General features: G+C 41.1%; 1 protein-coding gene across 1 annotated transcript in view; it reads left to right on the forward strand.

The window, feature by feature from the left end:
• The window catches only part of RHEB (Ras homolog, mTORC1 binding), a 47212-nt gene that overhangs the window by 12859 nt on the left and 17597 nt on the right, over positions 1 to 16756 (forward strand). Inside the window, exon 2 of the mRNA XM_057549960.1 lies at positions 13996 to 14067. Coding sequence (XP_057405943.1) covers positions 13996 to 14067 — 72 coding nt within the window. The remainder of the gene's footprint in view (positions 1 to 13995; positions 14068 to 16756) is intronic.

Below are 16756 nucleotides of genomic sequence, written 5' to 3' on the forward strand. Positions count from 1 at the left end.
TATTTCTTGATATTTTTTCATGTGAGTTTGAGGATTTAGCTTCAGTAGTTGTTACTGTATATCATTTTCTTAGATTTCAAGTTAATATATTAGATATAATTATTAGAATGTGAGACTAATTATTAGAATGTGAGACTAGGATTAAATGAAAATGTCTAGAATGTGGTTATGTAATAAGTCCTCAATAAATGTCATTATTATTACATAGCAGATATTCTGTATGTATCGATATTTTCATTTAATCTTCACAACTACCTATAAAGTATGTGCTGTTATTATATCTATTTTACAGATGAGGAAACAGACCAGGAAAACTGCCTACTGTCACATAGCTAATCACTATCCTGTTACGCTTGGTAAAAAAAATAAATGTCTTCCCTTTTTAATACTTGTTTTAAAATCAAGTTTTGTCTTTCTCTATCTGACTTATTTCACTTAGCATAATACCCTCCAAGACAAATACTGTATGCTATCACTTATATGTGGAATATAAAAAATGCAACAGGGACTTCCCAGGTGGTCCAGTGGTAAAGAATCCGCCCTCCAATGCAGGGGACGCGGTTCGATCCCTGGTTGGGGAACTAAGATTCCACATGTTGCGGGGCAACTACGCCCGTGCTCCTCAACTAGAGAGCCCATGTGCCACAAACTACAGGGCCCACGTGCCCTGGAGCCTGTGCGCCACAGCCGGAGAGAAGCCCACGCCCCGCAACAAAGAGCCCACTTGCCTCAACGAAAAGATCCCGCCTGCCGCAATGAAGGTCCCGCATGCCGCAATGAAAATCTGACGCAGCCAAAATTTAAAAATAATGATAAAAATTTTAAAAATTAAAAAATACAACAGAGTAGTGAATATAACAAAAAAGAAGCAGACTCACAGTTACAGAGAACAAACTAGTGGTTACCAGTGGGGAGACGAAAGGGCGGAGGGGCAACCTAGAGGTAGGGGATTAAGATGTACAAACTATTACGTATAAAATAAGCTACAAGGATATATTGTACAACACAGGGAATATAGCCAATATTTTATAGTAACTGTAAATGGAGTATAACCTTTAGAAATTGTGAATCACTATATTATACATCTATAACTTAAGTAGTATTGTACATCAACTATACTTCAATAAAACAAAGAAAAATCAAGTTTTATTGAGGTATAATTTATGTCTAAGAAAGTTCCCATTTTAAGTGTAAAGTTAGATGGGTTTTGACAGATTTATTCACCTGTGTAAAACCATTACTCCAATCAAAATAAAAAACATTTTCATCCCAAAAGTTCCCTCATACGCCACCCCACTCCCAGGCAAACACTGATCTGCTTTCCATTACTATCGATTAGTTTTTCTTGTTAAAAAATTTTGCATAAATAGAATCACACAATAAATACTCTTACTGTGTGACTTCTTTCAATTAGTATAATGTTTTGAGATCCATCCATGTTGTCACATATATAAGGAGTTTCTTTTTATTGCTGAGTAGTATTCTGTTGTATGCATATACCATAATTTGTTTCTCCAGTCACTTGTTGTTTCCAGTGTTTCACTGCTAAGAATAAAGCTTTGATGAGCATTTGTTGTGTGTTTGTTGACACCGTCATTTCTCTTTGGTAAGCACCCCTTGGAATGGAGTTGCTGGGTCACATGTATGAAGTTTATAATTTTCTGAGCAACTACCAGTTTCCCAAAGCATTTGTGCCATTTTACACTCCGCCAGCAACAAATGAGACCCATCCTCACTGATATCTGATATTGTCAGTTTTCTAACTCTTTAGCAGTACGGATGTGGTAGGCCATGGAAATTTGACTTTTCCCAATGACTAATGACATTGAGCGTCTTTTCATATACCTCTTGACCATTTGTATATATCTTCTTTTGTGAAGTGTCCAAGTGTTTTGCCTTTGTTATTGGGTTCTTTTTATTGAGTTATGTATTCTGAATAATAGTTCTTTTTCATATATATATAATATTTTCTCCTAGTTCATGGCTTCCTTTTCATTTTCTTACGTTTCAAAGAACAGAAATTTGTAATTTTGTTAAAGCCCAGTTTATCAGTTCTTTTGTTTATGGTTTACTCATTTTTTTATCATGTAAGGAATCTTTGCCTATCTGAAGATCATAAAAATTTTCTCATGTTTACTTCTAGAAGTATAATTGTTTTAGCTCTTAAGTTCAGGTCTATGATCCATTTCCAGCTAATTTTTGTGTCTGAGGTAAAGGTTAAGATTCTTTTTTAAACTTGAAGTACAATTTACATACAGTAAAATTTATCCCTTTTTGTGTATGGCTCGGTTTTAACAAATAAATGCTCTATAGTTATGTAACCACAACCACAAGACACAGAACAGTTCCATCAACCCCGCACAATGCCCTTGTGCCCCTCTGTAGTCAGCCCTTACCCCCCTTCTGTTTTCTGTCCCTATAGTTTTGTCTTTTCCAGAATGTAATATAAATGGAATCACATTTGAGATTTATCCGTGTTGTTGTGTCTATCAGTAGTTCATTCCTTTTTACTGCTGAGTAGTGTTCCTTTGTGTGGATTTAATATAATTTGTTTATCTAGTAACAGGTTGAAGGACATTTGGTTTGTTTCTACTTTGGGACAGTTATGAATAAAGCTGTTATAGGTATATGCATACAAGTTTTTGGGTGACCATAGTTTTCATTTCTCTTGGAAAAATACCTAAGAATGGGACTGCTGGGTCATCTGATAAATGTGTTTTATTTTTAAAAAACTTTTTCCAAAGTGACTGTACCATTTTGCATCCCGACCAAAGAGAACAGTTGCTCCACATCCTCTCCAGTACTGGTATTGTCAGTATTTTTTTATTGTAGACGTTTTTAATTAGATGTGTTATATCTCACTGTAATTATATTTGCATTTTCCTAATGAATAATGATAAGCATCATTTCATGGGCTTACTTGCCTTTCTTTTATATAATTTGATTAGCAGCGGTTTTATTTTTTTTAATAAATTTATTTTTGGCTGTGTTGGGTCTTTGTTGCTGCACACAGGCTTTCTCTAGTTGCAGTGGAGCTGGGGCTACTCGTCGTTGCGGTGCGCGGGCTTCTCGTTGTGGTGGCTTCTCTTGTTGTGGAGCTCAGGCTCTAGGTGGACAGGCTTCAGTAGTTGTGGCACGCGGGCTCAGTAGTTGTGGCGCAGAGGCTTAGTTGCTCCGCGGCATGTGGGATCTTCCCGGACCAGGGCTCGAACCCGTGTCGCCTGCATTGGCAGGCGGATTCTTAACCACTGCACCACCAGGGAAGTCCTTACTTGCCGTTTGAATATTTTCTTTGTTAAAGTGTTCAAATCTTTTGCTCGTATGCTTAATTGGGTGGTTTTTTTCATTGTTAAATTTTGAGAGTTTGTTATATATCCTGATTCATGCCCTTTGTCGGATAATGTGTTTTGCACATGATTTCTCCAGGTCTGTGGTTTGTCTTTTCATCCCCTTAACAAGAATCTTTTGCTGACCAGTTTTAATTTCGATGAAGTCCAATATACCCTTTTTTTCTTTATGGATTGTGCTGTTGAAATCTTTCTTATTAACTCAAGGTCACAGAGATTTTCTCCTATGTTTTCTTCCAGAAGTTTCATAGTTTAGGTTTTGCAGTTGGTCTGTGATCCATTTTTTATCCTGTACTTTTATATGGGATATGGTCAGGTTCTTTCTCTTTAATATTGATATCCAGTTGTGTCAGCACCACTTGTTGAAAAAGACTGTTCTTTCTCCCTTGAATTGCCTTTGCACCTTTATCCAAAATCAGCTGATCATTTATATGTGTGGGTTTATTTCTGGAGCCTGTATTTTGTTCCATTAATCTATATGTCTGTTTTTATGCCAATACCACACTGTCTTGATAACTGTAGTCTCCTATTAAGTCTTGAAATCAAGTACATACTTGTTTCTTTTTTAAATTGTCTGAGGTTCTTGTTTCCCTTACAGATCAGTTTTTCCATTTTTTTCCTTTTTTGGTTTGTATTAAATACCTATTTTGAAGCAGGTTAAAATGCCCATTTTTCATTTCTAGTCCATTTTTCAGAATTTCCTCCTGATCTCCGTAGTGTTTCCTCCTCTCACGTCCCTCTCCTCAGTAGAAATTCTCCAGTGGTGGTTCTTCTTTTTTTTTTCTGGCCGCACCGTGTGGTATGCAGGATCTTAGTTCCCCAGCCGGGGGTCAATCCCATGCCCCCTGCAGTGAATTCGCAGAGTCTTAACCACTGGAGCACAGGGGAACTCCCTGGCGGTTCTTTTTTAAAAAACACCACCACCACTTTCTACTCCTGTGGGGGGGAGGGGTGTACTTGACCTTTCACATAGGTGCCTTCCTTTCTGTTAAGATTACAGGATCCTTGTAGGTGGCAATCAGGTGTATCATGCTGGCATCTTTTTCAGAATTCAGGTGATCATAGAATCCTGTTATGGAATAGCACCAGTCGATGTGTGTGGACTGAAGGTGTACTGTGTTTAGTCATCACACGCATGAGGGTTCCAGGGCACAAAGGCATTAACTTCCCCAGAGACACAGCTGGGGTTCACACCGTAATCTGAATTCAAATCCTGAACCTTAACCCTCAGTCCTGTTTCTATTAATTATATTTCCTCAGTGCCAGGATGTATTGTGGTTTTAATTTACTAGTGTGCTCTCATCAACCCCTGCCCCGCGAAGCTGCCGTTAACAGATGATGTTTCTTAGAATAAATGGAGTCCTGGAAACGGGAAAAGTTGATTATTACATGGTGAATACTTTTTGCCCTGTGGCCATAACCACAGTTATTCCATTATTTACTTGAAATGTATTTTATGTGAAATAGTAGGAACTTATTTCAAAAGATGTTACCTGGATTTTTTTTAAACAGAGTATTTGTGAAAAAAAACGTTTTTTCATATTCACTTGATCATGTTTAATCTGTTCTTTCATAAGTTTTTTACAGTAGAAGCAATTCCTTGGATAATCTCTGGGAACTCTGGGCATGTTTAGTTACAGTCTTCCCAGACCTTTATAAGATTAATTTCACCTATTCCAATTATTCTGATGGCTGCTTTTTCTTTTTTTTTTTTTTATATATTCCAGTTTACCAATATTTACCCTATGGTTTCTCTGTTGCTCTTTTCTTTCTTTCTTTCTTTTTAATATTTTATTTATTTATTTATTTATGGCTGTGTTGGGTCTTCGTTTCTGTGCGAGGGCTTTCTCCAGTTGCGGCAAGTGGGGGCCATTCTTCATCGCAGTGCGCGGGCCTCTCACTATCGCGGCCTCTCTTGCTGCGGAGCACAGGCTCCAGACGCGCAGGCTCAGTAATTGTGGCTCACGGCCCAGTCGCTCCGCGGCATGTGGGATCCTCCCAGACCAGGGCGCGAACCCGTGTCCCCTGCATTGGCAGGCAAACTCTCAACCACTGCGCCACCAGGGAAGCCCCTGCTTTTTCTTAGTAATAGAGTTTTTGTGTGGTTGGGAATTTGGGATTACAGGTTGGTGTTTGAGTTGTTTTCCTCTTACTTCCTCTGCCCTCTTCCCATCTTTACTCACTCTTTTCTATTGGGTTTTTTTCACTGGCCATCATCTGGCCCCAGTCCACAATCCTCTTGTGGGGAGCTTGCTTGGTCCCTGGTAGGACTGCGTCCTGTCCCATTTGCCACCCCCATCCCAGACACATAAAAAATATGACCCCAGTGCTTTGTCAGCAGCTTTCTTTAAGTTTCTGGCTCTGGCCTCTTCCAAGGATCATTCAAGTCAGTTATTAGAAGGCATCACTGATGTTTGTTCCTTGAGAAATTTTTTTTATATATATAATTGTTTTATTTATTTATTTATTTTTGGCTGCGTTGGGTCTTCGTTGCTGCGCGCGGGCTTTCTCTACTTGCAGCAAGCGGGGTCTACTCTTCGTTGTGGTGCGCGGGCTTCTCATTGCAGTGGCGTCTCTTGTTGCGGAGCACGGGCTATAGGTGAGCGAGCTTCAATAGTTGTGGCACGTGGGCTCAGTAGTTGTGGCTCGCAGCCTCTAGAGCGCAGGCTCAGTAGTTGTGGCACACGGGCTTAGTTGCTCCGCGGCATGTGGGATCTTCCCGGACCAGAGCTCGAACCCGTGTCCCCTGCATTGGCAGGCGGACTCTTAACCACTGCACCACCAGGGAAGTCCCCCTTGAGAAATTTTACTTCCAGATTGTGTCAGTTAAGAGTGGGTGTAGAGTCAAATGATAAGTAATGTTTCTTAAAGCAGAGAAGACTCCTATCACTCTAAAATATGAATTTATCAAATAGAAGAGTGATTTGAGTGATCTTTATAAGAAGATACTAAAATTTTCAGTTCTATTGCAATCAATTAGTATGCTTTTGACTGCGAAATAATTTGTCTCATGCTGGCTTAAAGAATAAGGTTTATTCATTCACATAAATGGAAGACTAGCGGTTGACTAGTTAGTCAACTCAAGAACAGAGTTTCTTCCATCTCTTTTTGCCTGCCAGCCTTGACCTTGGTCCAGGGGTTCTCAAACCTGTGGCACATTGGAATCACTCAGGGATCTTTTTAACAATCCCCGTGCCCTGGCTGCACCTTGTAGTAATTAAATCAGAATTACTTGAGGGTGAGGCCCAGCCAGTAGTTTTTGGAATTCCCTCTGTGTTTCTGGAGTGCAGCTAAGTTTGCGAACCAGTATTCTAAACTTTAGAACTTGGTTTGGAGATCAGTATCACCAGGGAGCTTGGTAGAAATGGAAAATCCCACACCCCACCCCAGATCAAATAGATCAACAATCTACACTTTAACGTGGTCCCTAGGAGAACTGCTTATTCTTTAACATTAGGGAAGCCCTGCTTTAGAACACTGGTTTTCAAACTTCCAGACACGCTGGAATCACTGGAGGAGTTTGAAAAATACTGAGTGAAGCATGGGCCCCACCCTAGAAATTCTGATATATAGGGGTTACCTGAAGTGTTACCTAGAATCTGGGTTTTGCTATTGCATCCTATAGTATTCAAGATGTTCATTTGTCCCCCATTATTTCCTGTAAATTGGTAGTTAAATCTAGCAGTTTGGTCAGATTTAGGCGGTTTCTTTCTCTTTTTCCTTCCCCACCCTCCTTAAAATTGCTACCAGGGTAGTGGTCTGTGTTTGTATCAGGAGACCCATAATATCTGGTTATTTCTCTTTTTGCGGCATTAATAGCTGCTCCTCATCATTGCTTAGATCCATTCATTAGTTTAAAAAATCATGGTAATTATTTGTTATGTTCCTTTGTTTACAGGAAATAGATACATATTTTCTCCAATTTATTGCATTTATTGTGCTTTTTTATTTTAATATACTTCTCACTATTAGAATTTATGTACCAAGCAATTTCTGTTTGTTCGCTGATATATCCCAGCGCCTAGAACCATGCCTGGAACATAATAGCTGCTTAATAGCTATTTGAGAAATTAATGAATTAATCCATAGTCAGGGATTTGAAAACTCGGGATTCAGAATGGAATGAAATGTTACCAAGCTTGACACTGTTAAAAATATAGCCGTTGTGAGGCAGAACCAGGAGGAAAAAAGGTGTTTGGACAGGTTGGGGAGCACATCTCCTTATTTTACAAAGTGAATAGTCCAGCTCTTCTGTCTGTAACTGATGAAGCTACAAGTCCAGGTTTCAGTGCGGGTAGTGTAACCATTTAGCTCCGGGAAACTGGAGGGGAGAGTAGACCACCTGCAGCTTGGTGGCTGTGTCAGCATCTGGTCCCTATGGAGGCAGACATCCCGAAGTCACAACGTGCCTCTGGCCAGTAGTTTCTTGGAATTGTTGTTACACGTTGCATGCTTCACTGTTCTTTGATTTCTTTTGTTAAATGAAAGAGCTGCTTCTCTTCCTTAATTGCCTCTGTAGCTTTAGCCTCTATGTTCCTGACTTTTTACTTCAAGGCTCCTCAAACCAGAGGCTACACACTTTTTGTCAGGTATTGTAGTCAGATTACTACAGGACATGCAGGTCACATGCATCCCCGCGGTTGCATTTGATCTGGGTTAGTGGGGTAGAGCTTTCAGTGACTGAGATCATTTTCTAGAGCATGCGCTCATCTCTGTGGTCAGGGATATAGCACCCAACGGCTGCAACACCCAACCAAGTCTTTCTATAGCACTGAGAGCAGAAGGGGAACATAAGTCAGGATGTACTCCCCTGGATTTTTAAACATATTTAATAAGTATGTCAGAGGCATGTGAACAAACCAGATGGATTGGAGTTAAACCAGTAGAGAAATGAAGAATGTGTTTAGAACTGTTTCAGGAGGAAGGTTTGGAGGAGACCAGGAGTGGGGATGGGATGTAGAGCCGAGGAGCGGGGATGGGATGTAGAGCCCAGGGGCTGGAATCGCTTCTGTGGAAAGAAGGGTGTGCTGCCCGCTTCCTCTGCGCCGTGGTGATGATGTGAAGAGGGCCAGGCAGACGGGCTGCGTTGCACAGCCCAGGGGCTCCCTTCACACTGTCTGACGTGCACAGAGCCAAGGCAAAGGTGAGTGGAAGACAGCGGTGTCACAGCAGTTACCTCTAAGGTTCAGCCCCAGCTGGTAGTCATGGCTGTGTCCCAGTTCCTGGCCCATGTTGTATGTTCTTTAAATGCTTCTGATCTGAGCTGCTGGGAGGAACTGGAGGATTTGGGAACACCCTGCAGACAGGGGGAGGTAGGTGATTTAGAATGGTCACATTTGAACTTGGCACCTGAGGGGGGAGTGGTAATTAAACTTTAGGGTGCAGCACATGAGTGGGGGCTTGTTAGTACTCCTGCCTGGGAGGTTTGGGTGGGGCTTAGGAACTTGCAGTTGCAGTAAGTTGCCCTGGGATGCTGCTGAAACCACACCTCGCTGCTTTGTTGGGAAAGGGACACTCACAGAAAGGATTCCTAAAGACAGAGGACAGAGCCGGGGGGAAAGGCCACAGCTTGAGAATGGTTGCCAAGCCACAGGGTTGGGGGCTTTTCTGCAGCTGAGCTCAACAGGCTCACAAAAGGCCAAAGATGAGATTAAGATCATAGAATTTATCAGCCCAGAGAAAGGAAATTGACAGGTTCTGATAAAAGAGTAGTGCGTGGGGCACAGTGATTTATCTTGGGACTTAAACTGATCAGGAAGGAAGTGAACAGTGGTAGAGATTGGAGATTCAGGAGACTCATAGAGCAGGGTATATCTAGCTTTTTGGGCCTCAGTCTGTAGTAAGAAATACATTGTACGTTGTGACCCAGTCATAAATGTTTATATAACTGAAAAGTTCCATGATGACTTTATTATTTGCAGTCCACTCTGGTGTTCCTATTTCTTTAAAAACGGTGCTGGTCCTAGCTCAGTATGTTGATTTCATGATCTGGTGGGATACAACCCCTGGTTTGAAAACATTGCTTCCAGAGATGGTCTGGATTAGGTGATGGGAGTCAGAAGGTGAGGACGCTGGGAAGACGCACCACCTGCTTATTGATTGGTTCGCGGGAGGTGCAGGGTTGGAGGTGGAGTCGTCTGGGTGCTCAGGAGGCGGTCGCTGAAGTGTGTGGAGGTGGTTATTATTGGTGGCAAGACCCGTGAGCTTGGAAGCTAAACTGTTAGTCAGTTCATCTGCATGGACATCGAAGTCCCATAAGGCAAGCTTAAGGACTCAAGGTAAAAATGAAAGCAGTTCTTGGGATGGGTTGTATGCTAGGTGCGTGACGTTGGTCCAGCGGACCCTTCTGCCCAACGATGTGATAGCCCAGCAGATTGAGACCTACTCCTCCCCATTTTATCCCCGTGAACGAGTGACTGTCTGCTGTTCCAGAGGATGCTGGTTTCGGGGTGGGGAGTGATATATACGTAATTTTTTTTCTTTATGGAGAATGAGCATGAAAAGTTGTTCAAAATTAATCTGAAAAGTATTAAAACGTTTGTATAAATAGTGCCTATTTTATAACAGTTGTGAAGTGTGAGAGGTTCAGTTAACAACCTTGAAGGTATATCTTCTGTTGTGAAAATACTGGGTGAAAAAACTTACTCTGCTAAATTACCATTGCAAAATATATATATATAACAATGCTGTTTTTACGTGGTAAAAGTTCAGAAGAAACTTTTTTTAAATAATTTTTATGACTTTTAAAACTAAGGCAGTTCTTAGTTTGGAGGGAAAATAATTGGAAGTTAATTGTGGGATATTGAGATATATTTTCAAACCTCTTACAGTACTGTTATAAAACGAGTGATTTATGTCTGTGTTGATAAACACATCTGGGCACGTGCTGCTTTTCTGTTTATTTCAGATCACTCCTATATTGCTTTCATATAACATTTCTCCAAAGAGTTGATCTGGAGTTGAGATTCTCTTCAGATTGTACAAATTAATGCACCTTTCGAGAGCATGATCATTGTTGAAACATGATCATAACTAGTGTTTCAGAATCTGAATTTGATAAGGACAAAAGCCAAATAAATGTATGAACTTATTATGAGGGGAAAATTTTAAAGGTGCTCAAGTAAAGAACATAATTTGCTGTAGATCAACAAAGTCTTTTGTAGCTGCTGCAAGCAAACTGCTTGCGAAACTTGACCAAAGAGCTGAATTGCTGCTTTGGAGGATGAGGATGGTAAGGACGTCTCTGAAAGCCAGAAATTACTAGAACCAGGACTGAGAACACTATGAGCAGTGGGCTTTATTTACGAAGAATAATTATCGTTTAGTGCTGACTTGTAAAGATTTCGGCACTAGTTGTCTTCTATATAATTCTCCTTTTTAATGGAAACCGTAGAAAACCACTGTGTCAAGTCTGCAAATGTAGCCTCCCTGTCCCTCCTTAATTTAAGGAATTAATGATCTCCCTTAGGGGAGAGTCCAAGGATGAGAGACCCAAGGGAGACCTAGCTTTTCTTCAGTCCTGCTTCTGCTAATGAATAATCCCTTTTTCCGAGGACCGATCTGATTGAGAAGTCCAGCTTGCCCCCTGAGGAACTGCAGTTTTAAATCTGGTGTCCCAGTTACTTGTGAAGGTGATAGTTTGCTGTCAACCTGCATTGTGATTTGGGTTGAACTACATCATCTGCTTTTGCCAGAATAATTACTTGTGTTTTCAAGTTAAATGTCCATTTAGCCTGTCAAATAATTTATGCCCTTTATAAAGGTACAAATGAGGAACTCTTCTTGGGATATGTGCCAATAATTGTATCTTTAAGTGTGGTCCAGTTGTTACCTATAACTCCATCTTTGCACTTTATCTCATGCTGTCTTGTTTACTGTGTGTAACTTGCTTTTGGTTGTGGCTTCTGAAATTTCGCGATAAGTCCTGAGGCTCTTCTCCCCCTCCCCTCCCCCCTACAAGTAAGGCTGTTGAGACTTAGCTGGTGCTGGTACATAGTGGTTTATTACAGTCTAATCCAGTGTTTGCTACCGGTTTCCGTCCTCTTTGGGGGAATTTAGTATGTATATCACACCCTCTTTCTTTCACTATTTTTAATCCAGTTCTGGTTTTTAAAAGTTTTAAAAATCATTTTTAATTCCTTTTGTTTTTAATTCTTCAAAAGCTCTAAAGAAGTTTATTTTCTTTCTAAAATTTTTCAGTTTTGCTAACTTACAAGAGAGGGTTTTTTCCCTTGCTGCTTTCATTACATAAAATAGCTTTGCTGTGTTTTGAGCTAAATGCTCCTTTATGGGCTAGCTTATATAACATGGTTTCTTTTGAACACAGTCCGTTTGAAGTGTGTGGCGTTCCTGGATTACCACTGTATCCCTGTGTCACAGGCAGGCCCGTGCTTGGACACCAACACAGACTAGAACTGTGTTTCCTAGTCATGTGTGTAAATGGACATCTTCTGTAGTATCTGAGGGTGAGCGTGCCCTTCGGAGGTCTGAGCCCACATGTCTACAGTGTGTCGGGCACTGCACTGGTCTTGGTAGACCAATTAGTGAAAGAAGAAAATTTTAGATAACTTTAAGCACTAAAAAGAAATAAAACAAGATGGCTATGAGAGCGTGACTGTTAGGGAGCTGACGCCACCTTCGGCTGGGCGGTCTCGGGGAAGGGACGTTTGAGCTCAGGCCAGAATAACGATAAAAGTGAGTCTGTACATTCAGAGATGCGGGGTGGCTGGGACAAAGGCACAAAGGCGGGCAGGAACTTGGCAGGGACAGAAGGATGTGACTGGAGCCTGGGAGGGCCCGGGAGGAGGAGGGAGGGCAGCAGATGAGGTAGGGAAGGGGGCAGAGCAGGGCACCCGCGGGGAGAGCCCGGGGCTGTGGGCAGGGTTAGGAGCTGGGGGTTATTCTGATGGCGGTGAGGATTTTAAGCAGGGAAGTAACGTTTAATTTTCAAAAGCTCTTGTAGGCTGCTTTGTAGAGAAGGATTTCAGTTGTTTGTCATTCTCGAGACGCTCTGAACGGTGCTTAGCTGCTCATGAGGAGCGGGCAGGCCTGCCAACTCGGGGCTTTTCTCGTTGTCTCCCAGCAGCCCCTATTTATAAGCTCGCGTATTAGTTAATTTGAGTGTATGGGGACTGCCTTTGGTGTGAAAACACTGTGCCCACCGTGGACCGCACCTCTCCGTGGTCTGGAGGAGGACAGGCCCAACCCAAACCCCAGGAGTGTAAAACTCGTGTTACCAAACCTCTCTCCTTGGCTCTCCCTGACCTCCTTTGAGATGGAAGTTCCGTGAGATACAGCGAGCATGTAGTGTGTGTGCTTCATAATGCTCTGAGGACGCGGAGAGAAGGAAGGGTTTGGGGTGAAATTAGGGAGGGACCACTTCCTATTTCCTGCTGATAAAATCAGTCTGCGCTTCGTATTCGCCCCATATCCGGGGGTCAACCAACCTCGGATGGAAAATATGGCGGGCGGGGGGCAGAAAATTCCAAAATGCAAAACTTGAGTTTATTGCACACTGGCAACTGTTTACATGGCATTTACATTGTATTATTGGGTATTATAAGTAATCTAGAGATTTAAAAGTATGTGGGAAAATGTGCTAGGTTGTATGCAAATACTACTTTTTTTTTTATTGTGGTATAGTTGATTTACAATGTTGTGTTAGTTTCAAGTGTACAGCAAGCAAAGTGATTCAGTTATACATATATATTATTTTTCATATTCTTTCCCATTATGGTTTATTAGAGGATATTGATTATAGTTCCCTGTGCTGTACAGCGGGACCTTGTTGTTTATCTGTTTAGCAGTATATATCTGCTAATCCCAAGCTCCTAATTTATCCCCCCCCCCCACCTTCCCCCTTTGGTACCCATAAATTTGTTTTCTGTCTGTGAGTCTGTTTCTGCTTTGTAAATAAGTTCATTAATACTGCACTGTTTTATGTAAGGGACTTGAGTATCCTCGGATTTTGGTGTCTGAGGGGAGGGATGGCTGTAATGTGGCCTGTGTTCTTGCAGGGGTGTCTTCACAGGGTACCCTCTTCTAAAGTCCTCCAGGAGAAATTTACTGACAACAGGGGGGTGAGAACCTGGGGCTCTGGTTCTTGATTTGTTAACATACAGGCTCAACTATTACTGGTGATTTTGTGAAGTCAGAGCATTTCTTTATTGTCTTCTGTGTGCCAGACATTGTGAGGCCTTCAATACTGAATGATTGAGAGAGAATGTCTACCTTCAAGAAGTTTTAAAAACCGACTTTTATCACATATTTTCAGATTATCCTCTTTAAAAACTACTTGGTAACACTTAAAACAGCCATAAGTGAAAGAGCCCAAAGAAACTGATCATGCTTTATTAATTTCGAGTTCAAAATTAATAGCCAGATTTCAGGGACACCAGAGGAAATTAACTTAGCTTAAACCTTATTTAAGAGTTTGTTTACTTTTAACAAACTATGTGATATGCGTACTGGTCAGTACGGTTTGTTAATGTCACAGACCTGTGTAATTCATAATAGCGTAATTGCTTAAATTCCTGTAGTATATATGGAATTTATTTCCATTTAGAGTATTTCTTGGTAAAATAGTAGAATTAAAGTTTTTTTTACCTTAATATGCCAGTGCGTACTCAGCTATTGCTCTCTCTTATAGGGAAATCCTCATTGACGATTCAGTTTGTCGAAGGCCAATTTGTTGATTCCTACGATCCAACCATAGAAAACAGTAAGTATTGTTTTCAAGGATTTATAAACTGAGAAGCCTGCTTTTTGCCTACAAACAGCCACTGTATATTCCTGGAGGCTTTGATTGCAGGGGGTATTCAGTTAAACCTATAGATCTCCAACTGGGGGCCCCAAAAAGCTTCCAGAAGCTTTACCCACTTTACACTGAATGAATTTTATTCAGTGTCCAGGTCCCACCATCTAGAAATTGTTATTCATCTCCATCGGAACCCAGTTTTACATTGGAACCTCATATTAGAGATGCTGATTTAAGAAAACAAATAGAGAGCAGAATCTTTTTTTTTTTTTTTTTTTTTCCTTCTCAACAGTAGCCCTTTTTAGGGATTCCAAGCTTAAAAAGAAAGGATGAACACACTCCGGATCCTTTGTACCTTACTCTTGTAGAAGCGCTAGTCCCCCAGCCCTTTCTAGCTCTGAAGACTTGAGAGGGGGCTGTGCAGAAGTGAGCTGTCGGGGATTGGAGAGAGCCCTCGCCGCATTTCCTGAGAAGTTGGCTCCAAAGCCTATTGGCATCTCAGGCCACGTGCAGGAAAAAGCACCCAAGACCAGAACCAGTCACAGCCTTTACCTCGTCTAGTTTCAGTCCCTGGTTTCAGAATCTTCCGGAAGGATTCTAGGACTAGGACACAAGTCTTGATTCTAGGGATCATGAAAGAGAACCTGAAACACTTCCATCCAGGGAAGCTGGTCTTGTTTTGTGCTATCTTAGAACCCTAGGTAGGCCCTGGAACCAGTCTTCTTAGGTTCTGGGCACCAGGACTTACCTAGGATTTATCACCAGGAGCACATAGATTTAAAGGTGGGATTCGTCAAACCCTGATTGGCATGTTAGACATGAAGCCGACTTAACAGCCAGGTTCATGGACTTTTAACAGCTGGATTCACAGACTTCACCTGCCCAAAGCTTGCAAGAGAGAGACTTAAAAAGGAGCTTCCAACAGGGGGGGTGGACAAACTATGGCCTACAGGTCACAAAGGCCCCACTGCCTTTTTGTACAGCCCATGAGCAAAGAATGGTTTTTACATTTTTAATATTTGAAAAGGAATAATGTTTGTGACATGTGAGTGTTCTGTGAATTTTAGATTTCAGCACCCTAGAGATTTATCAGAACACGGCCCTGCTTGTTCCCTTACACTATACCGTCTATGGCTGTCTTTGCTCTACCGTAGCAGAGCTGTTGAGTAGTTGCCGCAGAGACCATATGGCCCACAAAGCCTAAAATAGTTACTGTCTGGCCCTTTTCAGGAAGGGTTTGCCAGCCTCTGGCTTAAAATATTAAGCTGTCCTTCGTGTCCTGGCGTGCTGGTGGCAGGGAAGGAAAGCTGTTGGTTGCTAAACTAACTCTGGGAAGAGAGTTTGAAGTAACCCCTGCCGGTATCAGGAAGGAGGGGTCCTGACCGCATGCGGTGTTGATTTGTTAGCTGGCACATGACAGTCTGCAGGTGTGAGAGGCAGACTCATTTTAATGCTACCTGAACAAGTTTGGTTGTCCGCCACTGGGATAAGAACATAAGAAAGCCGTGATCTTGCCCTTAATATTTGCTGTATGTAGCAATTTTTAATTTTGTGTCCTTAAAGAAATAAGGCTCATTTGGGAATTTGTCATAGAACAATAGAAGATACTTTTCCTGGTAAGCTCTGCCCATAAAAGTGGTTCTTATAATTGTGTATCTTTGTGCTATTTAAAATCGAGTTGGAAGGAGAGTCATGGTGTTGAATATAAATACATTTTCTTTATATGTAAGGAATGGACCCAGTGAAAGTACAACTTTATTACCTTGATAGTATCTCAGAAGCAGAATGATATGACCGTACTTTGAAGCCTGTCAGCATCAACTTTAATCATGATTTTAATGTTTACCTATCTGATACTTACTGTTAAATAGTAAAGAATGAATTAACAGTATTTATTAAATCTTTAGGCAAGGGCAGAAATGACTGTCAGAGTATGTGAATCCCTTAAAAGTTCATGAGACATATACAGACATCACGTTCCATTTACCAGGCTTCTGACCGTCTAACACAGGGCAGAAACCCTTCCTCCACCCTTTCCCCCATGATTTAGTAGGAAAACATTATGTTCAGAGATAACAAGGAATGAGAAAGGGAATGGTATCATAAACTCATTGCTAGCAACATAAATGAATGGGTAGTTTTATGGTTTTAAAAAACACAGTACTCTGTAAATCTGGGGATTCTTTTCACACTTAACTTTATAATACAGAACAGGTTGTTTCTATCAAACGTTCAGTAGTAACACGTCTCTGTGAAGTATCACTGCAAAAGCAAAAATGCTGCGACTATGTCATCTTTTAACATAGGGGTATAGGAGAATAATATCAATGAAACCATAATAATATTTTCTAGTTTGGGGAAATTTCTAGACCAAATACTGTTATGCAGATGTAGCTTTTTTATATACTGTAGTGTATAAACAACTCATTGCAAACTAAATTGATATGATGAAATTTAACTAATGGTGGTTTATAATTTAAAGGAAAAAATAGCAGCAGTTCACAGTTTCTGCCATCTCAAGGTAGCCCTGTTGCTGAATTAATAAAGCTGCTCTCAGAAAGTTGGGGAATTCTCATTAGGAGTTTTGCAGCATTATCAAGCATTGCATGGTGGGTAGACTTCTCAGTAGGATATGAATTAGGAGTTCTCAATA

Source organism: Balaenoptera acutorostrata, chromosome 7 (assembly GCF_949987535.1).
Source record: "Balaenoptera acutorostrata chromosome 7, mBalAcu1.1, whole genome shotgun sequence".
Lineage (NCBI taxonomy): Eukaryota > Metazoa > Chordata > Mammalia > Artiodactyla > Balaenopteridae > Balaenoptera > Balaenoptera acutorostrata.